The 23,125-nt window shown below is 38.6% G+C and overlaps 3 protein-coding genes across 16 annotated transcripts in view; all 3 read right to left on the bottom strand.

The window, feature by feature from the left end:
• The window catches only part of LOC109921571 (programmed cell death 1 ligand 2-like), a 9,340-nt gene extending 5,481 nt beyond the window's left edge, over window positions 1-3,859 (bottom strand). For 2 of the 3 annotated variants that reach the window (XM_048610644.1, XM_048610643.1), the window contains exons 1-3: window positions 3,118-3,859; window positions 2,750-2,836; window positions 2,335-2,655 (exon numbers count right to left, since the gene is read on the bottom strand). In XM_048610644.1, the coding sequence (XP_048466601.1) occupies window positions 2,335-2,655; window positions 2,750-2,836; window positions 3,118-3,220 (511 nt within the window). In that variant the 5' untranslated portion in view covers window positions 3,221-3,859. The remainder of the gene's footprint in view (window positions 1-2,334; window positions 2,656-2,749; window positions 2,837-3,117) is intronic. The other variant, XM_048610645.1, reaches the window with a different exon arrangement.
• Window positions 1-23,125, bottom strand: part of LOC109920333 (septin-9-like) — a 745,967-nt gene that overhangs the window by 449,897 nt on the left and 272,945 nt on the right. The window lies entirely within an intron of this gene.
• LOC109921572 lies at window positions 10,103-23,052 on the bottom strand. 8 transcript variants are annotated; one of them, XM_048610650.1, is made up of 8 exons: window positions 22,868-23,052; window positions 20,695-20,778; window positions 20,314-20,410; window positions 19,885-20,211; window positions 18,948-19,202; window positions 12,746-12,811; window positions 11,448-11,492; window positions 10,103-10,247 (listed from the first exon to the last, which is right to left on the bottom strand). In XM_048610650.1, the coding sequence occupies exons 3-8, from the start codon at window positions 20,384-20,386 to the stop codon at window positions 10,219-10,221; spliced, it is 795 nt and encodes a 264-aa protein (XP_048466607.1). In that variant the 5' UTR covers window positions 20,387-20,410; window positions 20,695-20,778; window positions 22,868-23,052; the 3' UTR covers window positions 10,103-10,218. The 8 variants fall into 8 exon arrangements, with proteins under 8 accessions (XP_048466607.1, XP_048466609.1, XP_048466605.1 ...); XM_048610652.1 differs by having other exon boundaries at window positions 10,103-11,367; XM_048610648.1 differs by having other exon boundaries at window positions 12,657-12,811.

Consider the following 23,125-nt stretch of genomic DNA (forward strand, 5'->3'; position numbering starts at 1 on the left):
GCTCAAAATGTCAGCTTTCCTGCTCCTCTGATGCTGCTTGGCCTGCTGTGTTCATCCAGTTGTACACCTTGTTGTCCCAATAGGAACCAGTTTTGAACCAGAGGCAGTTGCTTCATTCAACTATGCATCTAGCATTTCAATACAACTCTATGGGAACGTTCAGTACTAAAAATGTTGTCTTTGAGATAGAAGACACTATAACATACCACAAATTCAAGAGAGTCAGGAGGCAGACGTGAGGACGTCATGGAGGAGAAGGTGCTAGGGAAACTAAAAGGTCTGAAGGTGTATAAATTACCCAGGCTAGATGAACTACACCGCAGAGTTCTGAAGGAGATACCAGGAGAGATTGTGGAGGCATTGGTGGAGATTTTTCTGGAATCACTAGAGTCAGGGACGGTCCCAAATGTCTGGAAAATGGCTAATGTAACACCCCTGGTTAAGAACAGAGGGAGGCTGAAGACAGAAAATTATAGGCCAGATAGTCTGACCACCATCGTTGAAAAGATTTTAGAGTTCATTGCTAAGGATGAGATCGCACAGTACTTGGAAATACATGGTAAAATAGGTCTGACTCAGGACAGCTTCATCAAGGAGAGGTTATGCCTGACAAAATTGTTAGAATTCTTTAATGAGGTAATGAGAAAGTTAGACAAAGGAGAGCCAATGGATGTGATCAATTCAGATTTCCAGAAGGCTTTTGACAGGGTGCTGCACAGGAGGCTGCTAAATAAGGTAAGACCCCATGGTGTTAGGTGCAAGGTTACTGGCATGGAGAAAGTATTGGCTAACTGGCAGAAGGCAGACAGTGGAGTTAAAGGGGTGTTCTTTCAGATAGCAGTCAGTGACTAGTGGAGTTCTGCAGGGGCTCATGTCGGGACCACAAGTATTCATATTACAAATTAACAATCTGGACGAAGGAATTGAGCGTATTGTTGCTAAGTTTGCAGATGACACAATGCTAGGTGGAGGGACAGGTAGTGTTGGGGAAGTGGGGAGGCTGCAAAGGGATTTGCATAGGCTAGAAGAGTGGGCAATGAAGTGGCAGATGGAACACACTGTGGGTATGTGTGAGGTTATGCACTATGGTAGGAAGAGAAGAGGCATAGGCTATTTTCTAAATGTGGAAAGGCTTTGGAAATCTGAAGCACAAAGGGACTTAGGATTCCAAAGTCAAGATTCTCTTAATGTTAACTTGCAGGTTCAGTTGGCAGTTAGGAAGGCAAATACAATGTTAGCGTTCATTTCAAGTGGGCTAGAATACAAGAGCGGAGATATATTGCTAAGGCAGTATAAGCCTCTGGTCAAACTGCATTTGGAATATTCTCAGCAGTGTTGGACCTTGCATCTAAGGAAGGATGTGCTGGAATTGGTAGGGGCCCAGAGGAGGCTTACAAGAATGATCCCGGGATGAAGACCTTGTCATATGACAAGCGGTTGAGGACCCTGTGTCTGTACTCATTTGAGTTTAGAAGGATTGGGGGTAAATCTTATTATAAAATACTGAAGAGGATTGCTCAGAGTGGATGTGGAGAAGATGTTTCCACTAGGAAGAGAGATTAGGATCAGAGTGCATAGCCTCAGAGTGAAGGGATAAACTGAGATAAGGAGGAATTTGTTGAGCCAGAGAGTGGTGAATCTGTGAAATTCTGTTGCAGAAGGCTGTGAAGGCAAGTCACTGAGTGTGTTTAAGACAAAGCTAGATAGTTTCGTAATTAGTAAGGGGATCAAATGTTATGGAGAGAAGGTAGGAAAATGGGGTTGAGAAACATATCAGCCATGCTGGATTGGTGGAGCAGAATTGATTGGCCAAATGGCCTAATTCTGCTTCTACACCTGATAATCTTATGGAATATTAGATTGAAACTAGGAACTACTTTTGCAGGTGGCTAAGAAATATTGTGGCCACTTGTCAGAGATCAATAGAAGGTTCCACACTAGGATTTGTTCTTCAACCAACACTAGCAAAATCAGAAGAATAAATTCAGTCATTTGTTTTTCATCAAACTACTCTAAGTGTGAGTTGGTTATTGAGATTTATTACATAAAAATATTGGCTGCACTTCTAAGCATTGTTATCATGTCTTATTAGGGTAACCAAGTTATCAATACATCCTTCTGTATCTTCTGTGGTAGAAATACATTTTGAGATTTTTCTAGGATAGGAATAGTGCTACAGAAATGCATGGCCCTTCTTTCTTTTTTCTCTGAACTTGATCCTCACTATAGCTTACTGTTTGTCCATCTCACATGTTAACTTTTAAGAGAGAATAAAACTAGATTTTGTTATTAATTAATTGTAACAAATATTCTACAATGAATGCAGTCACGTACCTTTGACATTCAATTCAATTTCACTAAATTTGTGACCAATAGCTGACTCCAAATAATATCGATATATCCCACAATCTGACAACTGTGTGTTCTGGATCACCAGTGATACATCTGGAGATCCTGGGTGAAGTAATTTAATCCGACCCCGAGCTCCACTGACAGCGGAGGTAAACACAGTTTCTGTTTTTCCATCTTTGCCCATCTTAAAAAGTTCAATGCGTATTGAATTCAATGTCAATTCTGAATTTAATGTGCATGGTAGTTTAGTATCTTCATTTAATATTCCTGTCACTGAAGACTGACAATTTAATGTCATAAAACCTGAAAAGAAAGAATAATTTTCATTCATTCACATTACTTCAGCGAGAATCAGTGTTCAATGGAGCTGTATATTGAGAAACATCTCATTACTTACTAAATGCAAATGATGGGATGTTGCATAAGATGACAGGAAGGAGTCTTATTGTACGGTATGAAATCATTTCTCCAGATGGAGTTCCAGCTAAACGAAGGACAATACAAACAAATCATGTAACAATCTAAATCTACTCTATACTACCCTTTTTGTAAAGAGTTAGGTTTTGACAGAAATTCAAAATTGTTAAAATTAAAATTCACATCAGGTACATTTGTATCGCTTAATCACTTTAGCTTTACATAAATGTTAAAAGACGTTTCTAAAAGTCAAACTGCTCTTTGTTCCAAATAAAAGGTTCGGAACAAACCGAATCAGCATCAAACCCAGTTTCAAACTTATTCAAGCCAACATTCAAAATCAGATACCTTGAGAACTGCTGAGAATGATACAGGGATCTCGGCACAAAAACAGCTCAGCTGAGGCCGGTCCGGTCCTGGGAATATGCCGGAAGCGAGTCCAGTTCAGCATTCAACCCACTGCCCAGTCTAGGAAAGATCCCAGCTCCTGTTGTCTTGTGTTAGAGCAAACAATGAGACGCGGTCATATTACACCGTTTTTCTGTACATTCCTTGGTTCAAAATGAGCTCCGCAAGCAGCCGGTACTCCGTCTGTTTCTTCTTCCTTATTTTTGTTTTGAATTTTTAGTTTCGATATGACGAATCCTTCGCAAGAGGAGAGAATTCCAAATGAACAGAAAATAAGCCCCCGCTCGTAATGCAGTTCATCAAGTTATCGATAAACTCTTCAGTTTTTTCCTTTACTAAATTTTCCACGAAGTAACAGGATTGAAAGATCCAGCCTTGAACTACTCCAGCACAGGAAACTGAGAGTAACTATCCCTGGGAAATACCCGGCCTTGTTAATTTCACGTGACTTGTTCCTGTTGGGAAAGCTTGTATTCTGTCTATCCGTACTTTCGGTATTAGTTTCTCTCTGCGAGACGAGTGCCGAAATGTGCTAAAGGAGAACTTTCATTCTTTTACTATTACTCAAACGAATCTTCCGGCTTTATCATACGTTTTGTGTGATCTGCCCTAAGCTCTGTGCTTTTGCTGATGCGCTTCAGCATCACATCGACCGTCGCACCCATAGCACCAACCTCACAGGTTCCAGATAAATGAAAGCGATTCTGATCATTGCGTCCTGGCAAAGCCGATTTCTTGAAAATATTATTCATTAATCTCGTGACGTATATTGCTTCATTTATGACATTGTTTGTATTCTGTGCATACTTTAATGCTAACAGAATACAATTTCAGCGTGAAAGCGAAAAAAAAATTAAACATCAAGAAGTCTCCCTGCCTTGGATGTTCTTGAATTTAAGAAACCTGCAGTTTATAAGGTGGTTGGTAAACTGTTCAAAATTTAACTTTAAACAGGTATCTCAGTTCTGAAGAAGGAACACTGGACTCAAACCATTAACACGGTTTCTCGTTCCACAGGTGCTGCCAGAACTGTTGAGTTTCTCCAGCATTTTCTGTTTGCTTCAGATTCCTTAAACTCTTGGAATTAGCATGCTTTTATGAAATCATTCAACCGTCTATATTGAAAAGTAAATCGAACCACAGACCGGTGTCTTCGGTACTGTGTTCCAGCCAAACCCGAGGTGAGATTCCTTAATACATTAGAGTTCCAGATGGGATACCCAAACTGTTAAGCTCCCCAATGAGGGATGAACTGGTTCCCCGTCTTTACTCACCCACCATCTTATTTGGTTTCACAAAGATTAATTTAAAAAAGATCCCTTCCCTCGCAAATGTCATTCTTCCAGATTTAAATGTGTTTTTGTTTTAAAAGGAGCCAATTTAATCAGACTTTCTCGAATTAGCAAAGAGTGAGTTTATTAGTTGTTGAACACTCTGAGAAGAAATAGTAAGGTGACACACATGCACAGACGAGAAATAAGAGTCGGTCCTAAAGATACAAGTTTTAAAAAAATTGATTCGCTTCTGAATTGTGCAGGAAAAGCAGATAGATGGACATTACAGCTGTTGCCAACAGTGAATTAGTTGAAAGAGTAGTTTCATGAGCATTAGTTTGTAGACTGGTTGAGATTCTGTAGTTCTGACTCCTTTTGACCAATATGGAGTTTCAGCATTCAGAGTGACAGTGAATCCTCTTGATGTCCTGATTCCTTTTGTAACTGGTTTGCAGCACTCGGAATAAGAAAACGGGAACAAAAACAAAGTTGCTGGAAAAGCTCAGCAGGTCTGGCAGCATCTGTGGAGGAGAAAACAGAGTTAACATTTCGGGTCCGGTGACCCCTTCCTCAGAATAAGAAAACGGCTTCCCCTGCAATTCAGGGGTAATCTGTCGATAGTTTTCTGATTGTGCCTTTGATAAAATGCTAACCCTCGAACCCAGACTGACAGATATGAAAATATTCATTCACTACCACACTCCAGTAGAGCCGAAGCAAGTTTTTATAACCCTTTCTTTCTGCATTCGTCAAAGGCGAAACACAAAATATGTCGGCCAGGCTGCATCAGAGGAGCGGGAAAGCTGAAAAAGTGTCCCGACCCGAAACGTCAGCTTTCCTGCTCCTCTGATGCTGCCTGGCCTGCTGTGTTCCTCCAGCTCCCCACTCTGTTATCTCTGACTCCAGCATCGGCCATTCTTACGATCGTTCACACAAAATGTGTCTGCTGTTTGCGACATAATCTGCAGGGGGTGGCTTGTATTTGACCAGGAAGTTATCAGCCCCTTGTTATCTTTGTAGTTAACAAAAGATTGCAGTCCTGTCTGCCTTGACTTAGCTCTCTCTACCACTTTGGAGGATTGTCATTCGAAGTTCCTTTCACATCTATAGGTGTGACTTTCCATGGACTCATCACTCCAGACATATACTCGATGTACATCCACTTGCCCTTTTTTAAAAAGCACACACTTTGGAATTACAAGTGAAAAATGTCAACAATACTTTGGTGTTGACAGAGTGGACATAACAACTGTAATAAAAGTTGAGATAATAATTGTATGTAATTTAATATCCTTTTGGTGAGCAGATTATGTCCAAGCTCTTGGCTTCCATCCTAGAAACATGTCATTGAGCATGAGTAGACCCACTTCTTTGTAATTAAAGAACTGCTTTCACTTGTTCAGGCTATATAATTTGATGAAGAACAGAATTGGAGTATACGCAGCAAACAGCACTTTACAACAAACAACACTTTTGACGGAAGTGTGTTATCTGAATTGATGTTTCATCCTGAATAAAATCTTCTCAAAATTTTCTTTGTCAGTGTGCAGATGGACAAGGCTGATAACTTTGCTGCAGTGTGTCTCTGTAGCAGAGCTTTTGCAGAGCTGAGCTGGGTCATTATTCGTTGAGCTCTTCCATCCACAACTTACACATTGACATAAATTAGTGTTTTGAGGGGATCAAGAAGGGTTATATTACATTGGGTTTATACATTGAGGTGACTTACAGGAAATCTGGCACTGACATGCAATGAATCTGGACATTCAGCTGGGTGCCATGTCCTAATAGGTTAATGTACCTGTCTAGAAACAGAAAACCCTGAGTTCAAATATCAATGGTTTCTTTCTTCAGGAGATCTGGGTTCAATTCCCACCTGCTCCGGAGGTGTGCAAAACCATCCCTAAACAGGTTGGTTAGAAAAGGTTAAAATAAATTTAGTGTTTGATTCTCTGCAATAAGAGCAGGCCAATAAACCTGTGTGATCCTGTCATACCTTGCTGTGATAACAAACTGAATAAATTCCTCAGCAACATGACTAAAGGATACAGTCAGCAAATAGGAAGAAAGAAGTTCAGCAATGATGATAAAGCAGTGAAACAGTATATAAAGAGAATTAAGGAGCTACAGAGGATGCAAATCTCTGGTAGGAAGTATAGGTTCAATACACTTCAGAACCAAAAAAATATATTTAATGATGAGTAATGAGCCAGAATTAACTACCAATTTGACAGAAAGTGTGCATCATGTATAGAAAACCATGAATGATGGAATTTTATATAAGTTTGAAAGGGAAAAAAATGTAGAGTTCACAAGATAGAGTTTTGAAAGAAGGCAAACTCAGGGAAGAGAGAAGTAAATTGGCCACAGTAAACATGCCTGAAATGTTAAAGGATAAACTTGCAGATAATTTAACATCTCTAAAACATCTTCATGTGAGTAAAAGCTCCCCTGCTGGAGTCAATCAACCATCATCAACAAATAATCTATTTGTTTATTTATTATTGAGCTTGTGCACAGTCACGCAAAGCAATAGCCTTGTCAGTGCTAATTTAACAAATAAAGTAAAAGTAAGTTCAGCTAACAGGAAATGTTGACACAATGTAGGGAAAATGCATGAGCTTCCTGCTCTTCACTGGGCCTTTCTCAAACTCCGCTGTCTGCTGTTTTCACTCTAATTGCCCCTGCAGTCACTCCACTGTCCTCTACAGCAAGCTTTGAAGGCTTGATCATCTTTACCTTCTCTGGGACTTGCTGTGTATCGAGTGCACTGGGCTATGTCCCTGTTACAGGTGAATAAAGCTATATTATCTTTCACCCCATACACACCCACACTTACACCCCAATTGTACCTACACCCCACTCTTTCACCCCACAATCACATGTACTCTAAACACACCCACAACACACACACACACCTTCACCCAAACATGGTCACACCCCAATCACATACCTTTATCCCAAATACACCTGCATTCCAAACACATCTCTTCATTCCATACACACCCAAAACCCAAACACACTCACAACCACACACACCTGGATTTCATACTGATCCATACCCTATACACACACAATGCACACTGGACACACTAGCAAGACATATCACATTAACACCCTTCCTGCACACATACCTGCACCTGAACTCAAACTTTCTCTGCCCCACAGATGCACATTGTACACACTCCTTTGACTCCCTGTACAACTGCACACTGCCTTACAGACATGACCACATGCATTAGGCTGAGGTGTCATCATCATGCAAGCTCCCTGACATAGGCCTACCCCAACCCCACAATATTCCAGCTCACCATGGCAGCAGGTAGGGGTGAGGGGTAAGTAAACTCACAATGGAGTATCTTCACTTTTATGGGGACCAATTAGAAATCTGGGCCAACCCACCTGTGAATAACATAAATGAAATCGGTAAGAAAAAAAATCAAATATCTCCATCATAATTTTTCCAAAGTGTCTAGGTTCAGCAGTAGCTGGATGGATTGTAAAGCAGCACGTATCACTCCAATAGTTAAGAAGCAATTAACGTTCAAGTAAAGAAAAATCTGAAGCTATCAGTTTAACATGAAATATTGTGAACTTGTCATTGTCATTAGTGACAGTGGCTGAACAGTCAGATGTTTTGAGGAAGTCACTGCCATGACAGGTAGAGAAGTATCCATTAATATTGTCACATGAACTTCCAGAAAGTAGTTGATGATTACACACAGAAGTATCAGCAAAGTTGGAAGGGCGTAAACTTAGATGCCACATTGTAACAATGGTTAGTGATTGATCAGGGATAGTTGATAAACTATAGGTTTGCAGAGAATACTTTATGTTTGGCAAGACATGACTGGTCGTTTACTCCAGGAATATGTACCAAAGCTTCAGCTTCTCAGTATTTATATCAATAACCTGGAAGAAATGCCAAGCCTGCTCCAGTGAAGCTTCCAATAGTGTGGATGATCAGACAATAAAATTTCAGTCATTGCTTACTCCCAAATTGTCATTGTTGCACAGATCTTCCGACAGGTGCAATTGTGGAAATTGCTCAGGACATTGAAATTTTTCATGTCAATTACCAACATCTGGAGTCAGAGTCAGAGACTTTGGAGGATTAATTGTCAGCCAGGAAAAATGTGGAGATTAATATGGGCTGTCACTCCTAGCTAATGCTAAAATTGATACATCCAGCACATCATGGACACTGCTGGATTGCCTCTCCCCAACTGTCCCCAGATTCCTGACCCATCCTCCTGGGTCCATCAACACCCAGAAACCAACACCCGCCACCACCTGGACTTGAGCTCTGCACCTCATTATGATTCCAATTCCTGCTGATTCACATGGAAGCCTGAAGCCCCAACCCTAGCTGAACCCTGATTCCTCCCAAGACCCAATAGATCCCCCCAACATCCACCTCTCAGATCACAACCACCCAACACCCACCATTGCATCTGAATGCCTCAGCTATCTCAGACCCTACTCCTACCCATCTGGTACTGATAGCAGCCATAAACCTGCAACATTATTCCCCTATCCACATGCTGGCTGCACCACTCATAGTTTCATACTTACACCCTATCCCCTTGCTTATTGTACACATTTACTTTCTCTCAGTCATCAAACTGGCTTTAGGAATTTCAAACCATGGAATACAACAGTTAGTGCTGTGAAAAAGGGTGTAGTTTCAGCGTCAATCCACTCTGATACTTGTGTGGATTTGCTGAACTGGACTGGTCTGCAACACTTTAGTTGGGAAGGTTCTTGTCTCAAATTTTGTCCTGAAAACTCCTCTGGAGGTTGGTATGTCATGATTTACTGGAATCCAGCCCCGCTATACCCAGAATCATTGCAAAAATTAAAAATTTCATCAAAGTACCCAAAATTCCTATTTACCTGTCCTTTTAGACCCAGATGAACAGAAAACATGAACCAGGATTCTGTACTTAATATGAATTACTATTTATTAAAAAATACAGACTGTAGCTGCAGGTATACAATTATGAACTGTGACATATAACTCTACTAGTTAAAACTCGAACCCCCTTATAAAACTACCTCTACATACAGGCAAAGAAAAATTGGTGTCATGTATCAGGGGGTGTTCAATGGCCTCTATCCACAAGATGATGCAATTGCTGGGCTGGATTTGCAATTCTTCAATCTTTCTTCTCCAGGTACTTTTCATTTCCTTGTGAGTGGAACGTAGAAACTTGTTTACAGATTATAAAATTTATTGGTTCAAAGCAACAGTTTACAGGAACTGGTGATGGAAAATAAACTTGCTTTCTTCAGATTTCAGGGTATACAAGATTTCTGGCAATACTGCCATACCCAAAACCTGTTCAGCTACCCAGGTGCCAATCATAGAGTTGTTCGCAGGCAGATGGCCTTTGTAATCCACAACTGGTGACAACTCCTCGAACCAATCAGCTGCTTATTTCTGGCTAAATCTTATGTGTACACGTTTCCTGGGGCCAGCCTCTCTGCCTCCTCCATTGCTTGAATAATGCAGTAGTGTGAACACCACTTAGAATGTGTTTCGGTAACTTCCATTCAAAAAGTGCCATGGTCTCTTCCACATCCTTGGTTTTAAAAGTCTTTTTCCCATTTCATTTCACAACCAAACATTCAGAAAAATAGATACAGTATTTACAGGTGGGCAACATTTTATTTTATCTGGGTCGGAAATAGGGATTCTAACACAGATCAGAAGATTTGAACAATTGAATTCCAAGACTACTGGACTGAGGTTTGCAACGGAAAACTAACATAAACTGCTTCCAATCTGGTTTTCTGAGAATAAAAAAACACTTAGTCTGAATTTATAATAGAAAGTACTGAACATGGTTTTGGATTATTGCAAAAAAATTATTTTATGTATCATCACAACTATTTTTGTCATGAAAACTCCACCACAATTCCAAGAATTCTGACCATGCAAGTAACAAGGACTGTGGTTTTCACTAAATATGGTTACAATTGTATTGTGATTATAATCATCAGACCTCTTTTCTCAGTGTTCATGTGAAAAATTATTTTCGTATTTTTCATGATTACAGTATTCAAGCATGCCTTTTAGAAACAAGTTGAATTTAGCTATCAGTCATGGAGTCATACAGCATGGAAAGAGATCCTTCAGTCCAACCAGTCCACGCCAACCATAATCCCAAACTAAACTAGTCCCATCTGCCTGTGCTTGGCCCATACCCCTTCAAGGATTTCTTATTTATGTACTTATCTAAATGTCTTTAAAGCATTGTAACTGTACCTACATCCACAACATCCTCTGGACACTCATTCCACGGATGAACCACTCTGTAGAAAAAATGTTGCCCCTCATGTCTTGTTTTTTTAATCTTTCTTCACTCACCTTAAAAATATACCTCCTCGTCTTGAAATCCCCCACCCGAGCAGAAAGACAACTGCCATTCACCTTATCTATATCCTTCAATTTTATAAACCTCTATAAGGTCACCCTTCAACCTCCTGTGCTCCAATGAAAGAAGTCCCAGCCTGACCAGCCTCTCCTTATAACTCAAACCCTCCATTCCCAGCAGCATCTTTGTAAATCTCTTCTGAACCCTCTCCAGCTTAATAATATCCCTCCGATAAGAGCATGATCAGAACTGGACACAATACTCCAAAAGTGGCCTTACTAACATCCTGCATAACTTCTGAGCAATGAAGGTAAGTCCTTTCAATTCAATGATTTCCAATTCATTTTAGTGCTCAGTGCCAATACTTCTATTTAGACTAATTTACTAAATTGGCTTAAACCTCACAAAAAGCAAAAAGCAATTTCTACCCAGTGTTTTTACATCATTTGATACAATGTTTTCATACAGATTACGTTTAGTGTAAAAGTTGATTAATAAGATCAATGTCATTCCAGGCCTCCTTCATTCTGTGTTCTCTGTTGGAAATAAAGTTCATTAATAAAAGGTAAAGCAGTCCTTCTTATTTCAACTTATATATCCATAAAAAGTTGCATACCTACTAAATTAATTGATGCTGATTCTTTTCGTTCTCGAATTAATGCTTCAGAGAAAATGAAGACATTAGGATTCAGGTAACTTACAATAGCAATAGTTTTGCAATCATAAACAACATTAAATAACAAGTAATGGTCCAAACAGATAAAGCTCTAACAGAGCTGTTTTATTCGTGTTTATTGAGTTTTTTTTAGCTTTATGTCATCAAATCATGATAACCCTACGGGGGAAAGGCCATTCAGCCCATTGAGTCCTCAGCGACCCTCCAAAGAGCATCCCAACCAGATCCATCCCCTCAATCTATCCCCATTACCCTGCATCTCCCATGGCTAATCCACCTAACCTGCAGATCCCTAGACCCTACGGGGCAATTCTTTTAGCATGGCCAATCCAACGAAATGGCACATCTTTTTACTGTTGGATAAAAACCAAATAACTTGGCAGAACCTCACCGAGATAGAGGGAGAATGTGCAAACTCCACACAGTCAGTCACACAACATTGGAATCAAACCTGCTGTGAGGTAGCTGTGCCAACCACTGTGCTAAACATGGCTTGGGAAATAATATGTAATCAAATAAAATTAGTTCTCTGTAGCTCCTGAAAGCTTTAATAAGATGAGTAGACATCTCTGATGATCAATTCCAATGTCAAGGATAGAGGAATAAAAACCTGGTGATCAAATGTAATGGTTTAAATTAGATCAACTAATCTCTGCCTGAGCAGCTACTGGGGACATTGCAGTTACAATGCAGTGCTTTTCAGCTAAGGTAGGTGAAAATCAAACAAAGCTCCATTTGCTGGTGTGTGCTTAATGTGAGATAGGGCCCAGTGAGGGAGTTGCATCCTCCACCCTATTTTTCCACCTAAGACCCAAGCAGGCTTACCTGTCATCCATCATCCATGCCACAACCTCCTCTAACGTCAGGCCAGCAACAACCCTGAAGTGGCCAGAGATTGGGTGGATTACCCTAGGCCTTGCCTGCCACCAAACCAACCACCCTCCAACTGAGACCCCCAACCCCACCCATAAATTACAGGCAGCTTGGGACTAAGTGGGGATTTGGAATGGCTAGCTGGGTAATTTATTCCAACCCCAGTTTTCAAACATTAGCATAATGTCTTTAAACTTTGACATAAAATTTGAGAAGAAAATAGACACTTAAGCAACAACAATTTTGCTTTTTCCTTGAACAGAATGGATATACTACCTTGAAGAATTTGCTTTCTACAGTAAAAAGCCCCATAAATGCCAAAAGTATAAAAAGGATTACGATTAATCCCAGAGATAAATGAATACCAAAAGCCGTTCTGATCTTTTCTTCTCTTGACTGAGAGGCTATTGTACTGTTGGGACACTCCAATCCTGAAATCAGACATGTATGATTGAGATCTTTTGATTACAATTTACATCATGCACTCAAAAAGCTTTAATTCAAAGACCAGTCACAGGGAACAGAATGGAGCAAATTATCTTAATTCATGAGATCACAGTGCCCTGGGTTAAGTGAACTATGTGCTGACTACAGCTAATTCTGTAATGGAATAGCTGTCATATGACTAGATGCTGCTTGTGGCCACATTGTCAGAAGTAGCACTCAGAAACAGGAAAACAAATAACCGGAAGCTATTGGATTTTATCAGTTTGACTAGCTGGCAGCTAAACATGACAAGTTAGGGAAAGATCTGGTAATAAGAAGCAGAAATTATTTAATAATTTAAGTATGATCTGAAATGTAGAAAAATTCTTGTAGCCTAAATTATACAAATATATCCATATCTTAATAAGCAGAGAAGAAAATATATTTTCGTGTTGGTATTGGTTCAGTTTGATTCATTGTTGAGCTTTGTCAGGAGACAAAACATGGCTGAGTACCACATCAGTACCATATTAGATGCTGGGTTCACTATTACTGATAGATTACAAATATAACTTTTAAAAATAAGTTTGTATCCTCCTGTAACCTGCATGTCACTTTGAAATCACATGGTCATTGGCAGTTTTAAACTAGTGGCAAAGTAAACTGATCTCAAACTCCATCTTAGCAGCTGTGAGCTTCCGCCGCTACTCTGCACTGAAATAGACATCTCTTTAAACTAGCTCTAGCTCCAAGCTGGGACCTATTCTTTTCTCCCTTGACATCACTAGCTATTAGTGTCCAATCTGAGCAGCCTGCTCTATACATGCCCACACCAGATCAAGAGTCACTGAGCCTTCCGGTATCCTGGCCAAATTGTTGAGTTTCTGATTTTATCTGGTTTAGCGTGAGACTTCAGTCACTCGATTCGAGGGAGCTGAGTTTCTTGCCATCTGGAGTGCTTAGAAATTTAGGACAGTGATCTATGCAATGTTTTTAGGAGTTTCAGGAGTACAGATAATGATTCCTTATATTTAAACAAAGCATTTACAAATGACAATTGAATCTTAGCACAAGTGCTTTTATTAATAAATCTATATAATTAAGAATAAAATGGTGTTCATTTTTCCAGCACTCTTAAGCAGCACTGGTTCCAACTACAGAAAAACATAAATCTGATGGGTTCTGTAGATCCAACTGAAATGAAATTAATGTACATGAAAAATAATTCATTTTGACATGTATTTGGCTTAATAAACAAAAGGGGAATTAATTAGGGAAAGTGGAGTTTGAATTTTGTGTTGCTCATGGTGAAAGCTGTTAGTGCCTGGAACTTGAACATTGCCCAACTTTCTCCAGCTAGTAAGAAAGTGGGAAGTCCCACACTAAATACAGAATATGTTTATACCAAAGCAACATGTTTTCTGTTCCATCTCAATGAAATGCTTTCACTTAAAACTCAGGAGTTCATTCCTTACAGTATTTGCTCATATCTATATTTCCTTCTGCAGTCTTAATATCTCATTTAAAAATAACAGCTAACTCTAAGTTAAAGTGAGGCTGATTTGTTATAACATTTACTATCTGCCTTCGATCATCAGAGAAGCTAGTACCTCCAGTTTACCTTAGAAGTTCCTTACTTCAGATTAGTCATAAGATTTTTTTCCCAGCTGTCTGCTTGAAGAGACAGGCAATGTTAAATAACACTCTACCTGATGTGGAAACAGTTTGGGTAGAAATGAGAAATCAAAAAGGGAAAAATCATTTGTGGGAGTGGTGTACAGGCCCCCTACAATGGTTGAACTTCTAGCTTCATTTCTTTATTTTTAAACTTAATACTAAGAAGGACTGTAATGTTTCACGTTAGCTTTTTTCTTTACATGCTATACTAAGGGTGACTTTACTGTTCAACTTTTAACTTTGTTCCTTATTTCATTCTACCTTGTTCTTATGTTTTTGTACTTAAGCACCAATTGTGGCAACATTGAAAACTTTCCACTGCACTCCTGTACTTTTATACTTGAGCACACGTGACAATAAAGTTTAAACCTTAATCTAAATATCCATTAGCAACCACATATCCGAAGGGGAGTAAGCAATAATGAGAGCTTGACAGAAGAGCACTTTGATAATCATGGGAGATTTTAATTTACATATAGAATGGAAAAGTCAAATGGGCAAAAGTAGCCTAGATAAGATGTTCATAGAATATTTTTGGAATGGTTTCCTAAGATAATAAGCAAGGATACAAAGGAAGTGAGAGTGGAAAATGCAGGGGCACTGGGCATAATCATTCAGTCTTCCAGGCTTTTGGGTGGTGCCAGAACATTGGAGAATTGCAAACATCATGCCTTTGTTAAAAAAAATAGTTATAAGGATAAGCCCACTAAAATAGACCAGTTTAACTTCAGTAGTGAGGAAGTGTCTAGAAAGAATTATTCAGAATAACATTAGTAGTCACTTGGAAAAGGTTGGCTGATTAGGAACGGCCAACATAGTTTTCTAAAGGGAACATATTGTTAAACACACATGCTGGGATTTTTTAAAGATGTAATTGAAATGGTCAGTGAAAGTGATGCTATTGAAAAGGCATTTGATAATGTACCGCACAAAAAAATTACGAGAAAAGCTGTAGCTCATGGAATAAAGGGGACAGTAGCAATTGAGACATAAAATTGGCCGAGTGACAGGAATCTGTGAGTAATGATCAATGGTTATTTTTCTGGCTGGAGTAAGATTTGTAATGGAGTCCCGTAATAGTTAGTATTGGGACCTTTCTTCTCCTGATACATATTAATGATCTAGATCTTAGAATGCAAGGGACAATTTCAAATTTTGTGATGATACAAAAATTGGAAGAATCATAAACTGTGAGGAGATTAGTGTTGAACTACAAAACGGCATCGACAAATGGGTGATGTAGCTGATAGATGGAAGATGAAGTTCAATGCAGATAAGTGTGGAGTGTTATATTTTGATAGGAAGAACATGGACAGCTAAAATAGGATGCACATCTCTGAAGGGGGTGCAGGAACAGCATGACATAAGTATATATGTGCACAGATCATTGAAGGTGCAGGACAGGGAGACAGAGCAGTAAGCATACAGTTTCCTCAGCTTTTTTAATAGGTGCACAGAGTAAAAGATAATGGACATGATGTTGTTAGACCTCAGCTGGAGTACTGTGTACAGTCTGGGCGTAGAACATAGAAAGGATATAAACACATTGGAGAAAGTACAGAATTGAATTACACGAATGGTTTGAGGGATGAGAAACATCAATGATGAGAATAGATTGCAGAGGTTGGTACTGTCCTCCTTGGAGAGAAGAAAATGAAGAGGCGACCTGATAGAAGTTTTCAAAATCATGAGGGGGCTGGATGGAATTGATAGAGAAAAACTGTTCATGCTTGTGAAAGGATCAAGTTTAAGAGGCATATTTAATGTAAAAACAAACTTTTCACACGAGTGGTTCAGATCTGGAATGCATCTCGTGGAAATGTGTTACAGGCAAGTTCAATTAAGGTTTTCAATGAGACAGTGGATAATTATTTAAATAAAGATAATGTACAAAGGAAAAGGCAGGAGAATGGCAATAAGCCATAATACTCATTGGACAGGTGGAGCCAAATTCGGCCAAATTTCTCCTACTGCATTCTAACATTTCAGTGATTCTGTAACAGTATGTTCAGGAGAATGAGTTATACCAAATCTAGCCTTATACAATGACATAGAGTAATTAATAATCTCAGAGTGAAGATGCCCCAAGGTAGCCACAGTTAGAATATGTTGAAATTTTACATTCAGTTTGAGGGACAGTGGAGTGGGTACAACTATTTTTCTTAAAGATAAAAAACATTAGGAGGGCATGAAACCAGAGCTGGCTAAAGTGCATTGGCAAGTTAGGTTAAAGGACAGATCAGTATTGGCAGGTATTTAAGGGGACATTTCTGAATACACTGAATAAATATATTCCAATGAGTAAGAAAAAATCCAAGGGCTGTACCCACCATCAGTGATTATTAAATGAAAGAGAAAGCATGTAATTGTGTGAAGACAATTTATAGGTGGTGGGTCAGAAGGTTGGACAAAATATAAAGAAAATCAAAGAATGAGAAATATTAAAATTAGATAAATTAGATTTTGAGAGAAAACTAGCCATAAATATACAAAGAGTAAGATAAGTATATAAAGGAAATATTTAACAAGAGTTGACAGAGTCAGCATTGTTCAAATAGAAAGTGAGACTCGAGAATTGATAATGGAAAAAAAAACTGGCAGGTGAATTCAATAGATAATTTGCATCAGTCTTCATTGTGGAGGGTACAAGTCAAAAGCAGTGATTATTCAGGTAATGGAGACAGGAGGAATTCCAGAAAACCACAATTACCGGAGAAGTCATACTGAATAAACTGTTGGAGCTGTGAGCTGAAAAAGGGTCACTGGACCTGAAACGTTAACTCTGTTTTTGCTTTCACAGATGCTGCCAGACCTGCTGAGCTTTTCCAGCAACTTTGTTTTTGTGCCTGCGTCAAACGGACTTCATCCTAGTCTTATAAAGAGTGGCTAGAGTGATCATAGATGTGTTAGTTTTAATTTTCCAAAACTCCCTTGACTCAGGGATGGTCCCATTAGATGGAAATGCTGAATATAACTCCCTTATTCAAAAAAGGAAAGAAACAGAAAGTAAGGAACTGCACTCCAAATAGTTTAACATCTGATACAGGGTAAATATTGGAAGTTATTATTAAAGAAATCAGTGCAGGGCATTTGGATTAGTTTAGGATAATCAGATGTCAACATGGTTTTGTGAAAACCAATCCTCTGGAGTTTTCTAAGGAGGTAACATGTTGTGCATAAAGGGGAACTGATGGATGCACTGCACGTAACTTTCCAGAAGAGATTTGATAAGGTACCACATCAAAGATACATGTGGAAAATAAAAGCTGAGACTGGCATACTGACATGAACAGTAGATTGGTTGGCTATCAGAAAGCAGAGAGTGGGCATAAGTGATTTTTTTTCAGGTTGATGAGCTATAATGCATGTTGTTTCACAGTGATCAGTGCTAGGACTTCATTTGTGTACAATTTAGAGAAATGATTTAGATGAAGAGCCAGAAGGTATGGTTGCCAAATTTACTGGCAACACAAAGACAAATAGGAAAGTAACTTGTGAAAAGGAAATAAGGAGGCTGCAAGGAGATACAAACAGATCAAAGGAGTGGACAAAATGTGGTAAATGAAGTATAATGTAGGAAAATGTGTAATTATCCATTTTAGCAGGAAAAGAAAAAGAAGAAGCATATTATCTAAATGGTGAGAAATTGCAGAACTTTGAAATGCAAGGGATCTGGGTGTCCTCATGCATGAATTGCTAAAGGTAAGGATGCAAATAGAGCAAGGAATTAGCAAAGCAAATAGAATGTTCTCATTTATCATGAGAGGAACTCAATACATAAGTAAAGAGGTTATGCTTAAAATAGTCAAGTCACTGGTGAGACTGCATCTGGAGTACCATGCACAGCATTGTTCAACTTAATTAAGAAAGGATGTAAATGAGTTGAAGGAAGTTCAGACTACTACCTGGACTGGGCAAGTAGTCTTATAAGGAAAGGTTGGACAGACTAGGCCAGTATCCAATGGAATTCAGAACAACAACAGGTGACTTGATTGAAACATGAAGGATTTTGAGGAGTTTTGACACTTTAGTTATGAATGTTTGTTCTTTTGAAAATTAAATAGAACTTTTGGTCTCTTTTTAAAGATCAAAGTGTCACCCAATTAAAACAAAAGATAGAGTGATTTTCTTTTTCTCAGAGGGTTGTGAGTCTTTGGAGCTCTCTTCTCAAAAAGATGGTGGAAGCAAAATCCTTGAATATTTTTAAGGCAGAGTTCAATAGATTCTTGTAAGGAAGGGGATGGAAAGTTATCAGTGATAGGCAGGAATGTGGACTTGAGGTTACAATCAATCAACCATGACCTTTTTGGATAATGGAGCAGTCTCAAGCATCTGAATAGCCTATTCCTGCTCCGAATTTACATGTTTGTAAGTGCATTTTGACTCCCTTCCGTCCACATATTTTCTTTCCAATATGTCTAATGGACTACTTACACAATAGGAAGTAAATGAAATAAAACTTACTTGCAGAAATACATGAATGTTCATAGCACAAAGAGCAGCTATAGTTTATGGAGCATAATTCTCCAAAAACTGAAATGAAAATAGTGGTGTTGAACAACTTATCCTCTGTTTCTGTTATGTTCGAATTAGCAGGCAAAATAGTGCCAGTTTCATTTTTCCAGTGGAGTTCTGCCGGTGCATGTCCAAGTGTAGAACAAGAAAGACCTTTGTCACCACCTTCAATCCTTTTGGATACTTGTAGAACAGCATATGGAGCTGAAAAATATATTTTACAAATTTCAACTTTTGTCTCCAAGTCCCTGATGTACAGCTGGATTAAACAAAATCAACACCAATCTTCCAAGTTGCATCAGAAACACTAATTTCCCAATACTTCTATTAAGACTGAATTGACCCACACTCATGCCATTATTGAAATTTGAAGCCTTGCTTAAGTGAACTGAATGAGCAACTTTAGATCATTAATTTCAATCGCATTTTCTCTCCTTGTATAAAATCAGTGACTAATGCTGGAGCATGGTGATAATATGTGCCTGCAGTTCTCAAGTACCTCAACCAAAGTGGCTATTTATCATTTGTGAATCATAAAAGTAAGTGATGACAGGAACTTTAATCACTCAGTCACATCCTCATCCAATGTCTACTTATGTGCATTTTCAGAAAGAATCATTTGACAGCAATAAGTACCAAGAATGCTGGCTGACGATATCATGAAAGCATTACTGCCAAATCTATAAATGCACAGTTACCCGCGATGAATCACAAGTACTTGACCAAGCCTTAAGAACAGGAGGCTGTATTGGCTCAGAAAAGGCCAATGATGCAAGTAGCTTCTTTACTGATGCAATTGTATTGGTTTTCATCTTCAATGCCTTCTCTTAAATATTGTAATCATTTTTACTGTTTTGTTGACAAAAAAGAGAATTTCTTTACCTACCTTTAATGGAAAGTTGGACACTCTTTTGCACGTGGCCACCTGGCCCACAGTCTATGAAAATCTGATAATTCCCTGCATCCAAACTTTCTGTTTTCTCAATTATCAATGATACCTTTTTGTAATCTGTTAGGCATCTTTTTTGTTTCTGAGCAGTCTTTTCATTATCAGATGTGCATGGAGTTTCAGTCCACTGAGAATTCCTATCTTTCCAGATCCAGCTAATATTGCAATTTTTCTCCCATTGTGACTTGTACTCACAAAACAAAACAGTGCGGTGGTGATGTATTCCAGTGAATTGATTGCTACAATTCAAAGTTATAAATCTGTCTGCAATAAATGTGGATATTAGTTAACACTTAAAATTTATGGTAAAGGCACATATCGGTGAAATACTGAATATAGCAGAAAGTATGCAGTAGTAAGACTTACCATTGGCTATAGTGGTTGGGCAAAAAATAATCACAATAGAACACAACACTTTTGGAAAATAGTAAGTAGCCATCCTTTTCTTGGGACTTTAAACAACCTGTTTAAAATATTTGTATAATACACATAATATTAATTCTGTGTAATTACTGTTGGAAACAGTTTGTTTCTATAGTCTATTGCAATGCCATTATTAGTTAAGATTGGGAGCTACTATTCTTGAGTATTCTGCACAAAGGAAATCTACATGCACGTATTTACATTGTTTTCTGCACATGCATAGATAGCTCCATTATGCTCTGAGTAGAGTAGTCTTCACATTTGTGCTAGAGTTGCAATCTGAACAGATATGTTTTTACAATGGTCTGAGACATGCATACTTACAGATTGCCATAGATTCCAAATAGGAACGTAGGATAGGTTGTGTTCAGCGAAGGTCGTACACATGACATTGGCGTAACTATTCATCTGGGAGAAAAATCAGCAATGAATCAGTGTCAACTTGGATCTGATACTTAAGACTACAGTTGTGTTTGAAAATATCTCCATATGATCTAGGAGAAAAAAAAGGTGCTAACTTTTGGATTAAGTTGATAAATAAGTTTTGGAGTTTAAAAGAAAGTGTGGATAATTCAAACGTAATTCCTAATGAACAGAATAATACTTAATTAATGAATATAAAAAATACATTTGAGTGCTCATCACAATCATGTTTTAACAGTATAAGATTTTTTAACCAAATTAATTACTAATTATCATTGTTAAAATAACAGACTACTTATAGAAACACAGATTGGATGTTGCTGAGAAAAGAAACTATGATTATTTTATTATATACTTCCTGGTGGGAAATAGATTCTTTCATATTTTTAATTGATGCTCATAAGGTTCCAAATTACATCATGGGGCATTAAATATAAATATATAATTCCCCTTTGATTTCAATTGTTTAAACTAATGAAGTTAATGTTGCTGTTATAATATCAGAGGGAAACATTTCTATCCTATCTGTTACCCTTAATGCTTTTCAAAATGGGATCAAATCACCCTTAATCTTTTAAATTGCAGGGAATACAAGCCTAGTTTGTGTACCCTTTCCTCATCATTTAACCCATGGAGGCCAGGCATCAATCTGGTTGATGCTGCATTCTCTTCAAGACCTAATTCAAGATTTCAAGTCTATGATTGATAGGTTTTTGTTAGTAAAGCATATTAAGGGTAATAGAGTCTGTATGGATTACAATTGATGAAGTTAAGACATGGATAATTTCCAATGAGATTGTGGAACAGGCTTCAGAAGTTGAATGGTCTAAGTCCTATTTTGACTTTTATTGTGTTTAAATTCATTAGAACCACTGCCGGTAAAGAAAGCATGATGTGATGAACCATTTTCCAACAAACTTATTTGAAATCACCGCTGATCCGAATGGTCCTCCATCTCTCTCCTTTGCCCTGTGTTTATCTGCTCTCAAGACCTCTGACTCTGGAAGTCTGGGTCACTTGCTGATACTTAGCACTGGCCCAGTCTGGCATGGTTGGAGAATAGGCCACCTCTAATAGTCCTGGGTAATGAGGACCGACGGGACATTATGTATCTGTCGATGGGTTTTCGTTCCCCTCCCAAATCTCCCTCCCCTGCCCCCGTATCTGATAAGGGTGGGGGAGGAATTTTCCAGAGCTTTCCTCATCCCTTATTAAGTTGCCTCGCTTTTTTTCTTCTTTATTTTCCCTTCAGAGAGATTGGAAGGCTAGAGGAGTGAGTGGTGGGTCAGTGTTAACCTCAACGATGGCCCAACTCAAAAACAGGAAGGTGAAGGAGGAGGACTATGCTGAAACCAGAAGTTAACCCCAATATCAGTAAGACACAAAGTTCCAGTGAATATCCTCTGTCTCCAAGAGAAACAAATATTGCAAGATATATACACATATATGTGAAAAAGGGAAATGCTGGAGAGGCAGCTGCTCTGACAGTATCTAATAGAAAGCGAAAGAGTTTCAGTTTATACCCTGAGTCATCAGAACTCTGAACGTTTGTAAGCAAATGATTAAAAACCGTGGCAAACATTTTCTATGGCAATGAGTCTAACTTGTGAAAGACAGGTAAACTGGTCCGTTAAAAACACTCAGACAAACACACAGAGACAAACAAACGCATGCATACACTAACAGACACACACACACACACTCGTACACAAACACTCCGTAACCCAAATTCAGACATTTCTCCTCAACACACACTCACACGCATACACTCTACTGTTTTTGAACGTGACGTTTAATGAAAATTTCCTTTCATCGAGAATCCAACAGGTTCAGACGTTCGAAAAGCAAAAACAAATACATCCATAAGTGAAAGAAAGAAAAGCAAGTGGCAGTAAAGCAGGTTTTCAAGGGTTTATTGAATCTTGCGAACGAAAACAAAGACGAGCAGCAGTGACTCTATCCACGAAGACTAAACTCACTGTATCTAAACCATACCAAAACATCGATAATTCATACTGCTTTACCAAAATAGCCACGTCCTAATCTATTGTAACAGCATGAAAGATCACTTCACCTTATGTTATGTCGCCAGTGTCGACTGTCCACTATATCCGTCCTGACCAAAGTTGACAAAAGCCCTCAGTAAATGTCGATTGTATCTGCTGGCATTTCTGCGGTGGATGCGTCGATCTCATTTAAGTCTTGTCATCATAATCAACTTCCTCCCACACTAAACAACTACTGGTATTGTTCGTCTCAACACTTCCATTTTTGGACTCTGCTCCTGCCAACCCCTCTCCGACCACTGTTAACCAGAATTTCTGTTTCATTA

Source organism: Rhincodon typus, chromosome 23 (genome assembly GCF_021869965.1).
Source record: "Rhincodon typus isolate 14 chromosome 23, sRhiTyp1.1, whole genome shotgun sequence".
NCBI classification, from domain to species: Eukaryota; Metazoa; Chordata; class Chondrichthyes; order Orectolobiformes; family Rhincodontidae; genus Rhincodon; species Rhincodon typus.